Genomic DNA, 813 nt, shown 5'->3' with positions numbered 1-813 from the left:
TCTGCCTCCCGAGTGCTGGGATGCTGATTCATTTTTTACAGTGATGCCTATGTGTTAAGACCTTATACTACCATTGTGGTTCTTTTATATATAATGTGGTTAGTGAACCTTAAAATTCCAAGTTTTAAATTAGATTTATTAAACAAGTAAACATCTGGTCCAGCATGGCGTGCGCCTTTAGTCCCAGCACTCGGGAGGCAGAGACAGACAGGTCTCTTGAGTTTGAGGCCAGCCTCATCTACAGAATGAGTTGAGAACAGTAAGCTGTTATACAGAGAAATGTAAAGTTTATATTGATGTTTAATTTATGATAAGTCGGGTGTTTTAAGAACGAGTATCACATGTTGTAGTCTAGGCTGGTGTTAGAATATAGAGCATTGCCTCAATCTCTAGGGTGCTGAGATTACGGGTGTATGGTGTTTGATGATTAGGTTAGTCAAAACTGTTTGAATCCCAACACTTGTCAGACTGATGTAGGATTGCTAAGTGTTTGAGACCAGCCCGTGACTGGTACCACATTCATTGCCCTTTCTTGAGCTTCATAATGCTAGGGTTTTAGACAGGTGTGTGTCACCATGCCCAGTTTTTATGAAGCTGACATCTATAGTAGTGAAGCCTGCAGTGCGACGGGATGTGTACTTTTCTGTAAATTTAATACGAAAACTAGCTGTTTTAAATTTTTCCTCGGTGGTCTTAAATTTGTTTTCTTTTCTATGCTAGTTGGAAATGGAGGATGAAGATACGATTGACGTGTTCCAGCAGCAGACAGGAGGTGTCTACTAAAAAGGGAACCTGCTACTTTACTCCAGAATT

The 813-nt window shown here is 40.2% G+C and overlaps 1 protein-coding gene across 1 annotated transcript in view; it reads left to right on the top strand.

Moving 5' to 3' along the window:
* Sumo2 (small ubiquitin-like modifier 2) overlaps nucleotides 1-807 on the top strand; it is a gene marked incomplete at its 5' end in the record, with an annotated part of 7,909 nt that extends 7,102 nt beyond the window's left edge. Inside the window, one exon of the mRNA XM_013347586.2 lies at nucleotides 721-807. Within this exon, the coding sequence (XP_013203040.2) occupies nucleotides 721-783 (63 nt within the window). The remainder of the gene's footprint in view (nucleotides 1-720) is intronic.
* Nucleotides 808-813: the final 6 nt, after the last annotated feature.

Source organism: Microtus ochrogaster, chromosome 7 (genome assembly GCF_000317375.1).
Source record: "Microtus ochrogaster isolate Prairie Vole_2 chromosome 7, MicOch1.0, whole genome shotgun sequence".
In the NCBI taxonomy this organism is placed as follows: Eukaryota; Metazoa; Chordata; class Mammalia; order Rodentia; family Cricetidae; genus Microtus; species Microtus ochrogaster.
The sequence above is the reverse complement of the archived record's forward strand: the minus strand, read 5'-3'. Positions and strand labels throughout refer to the sequence as shown.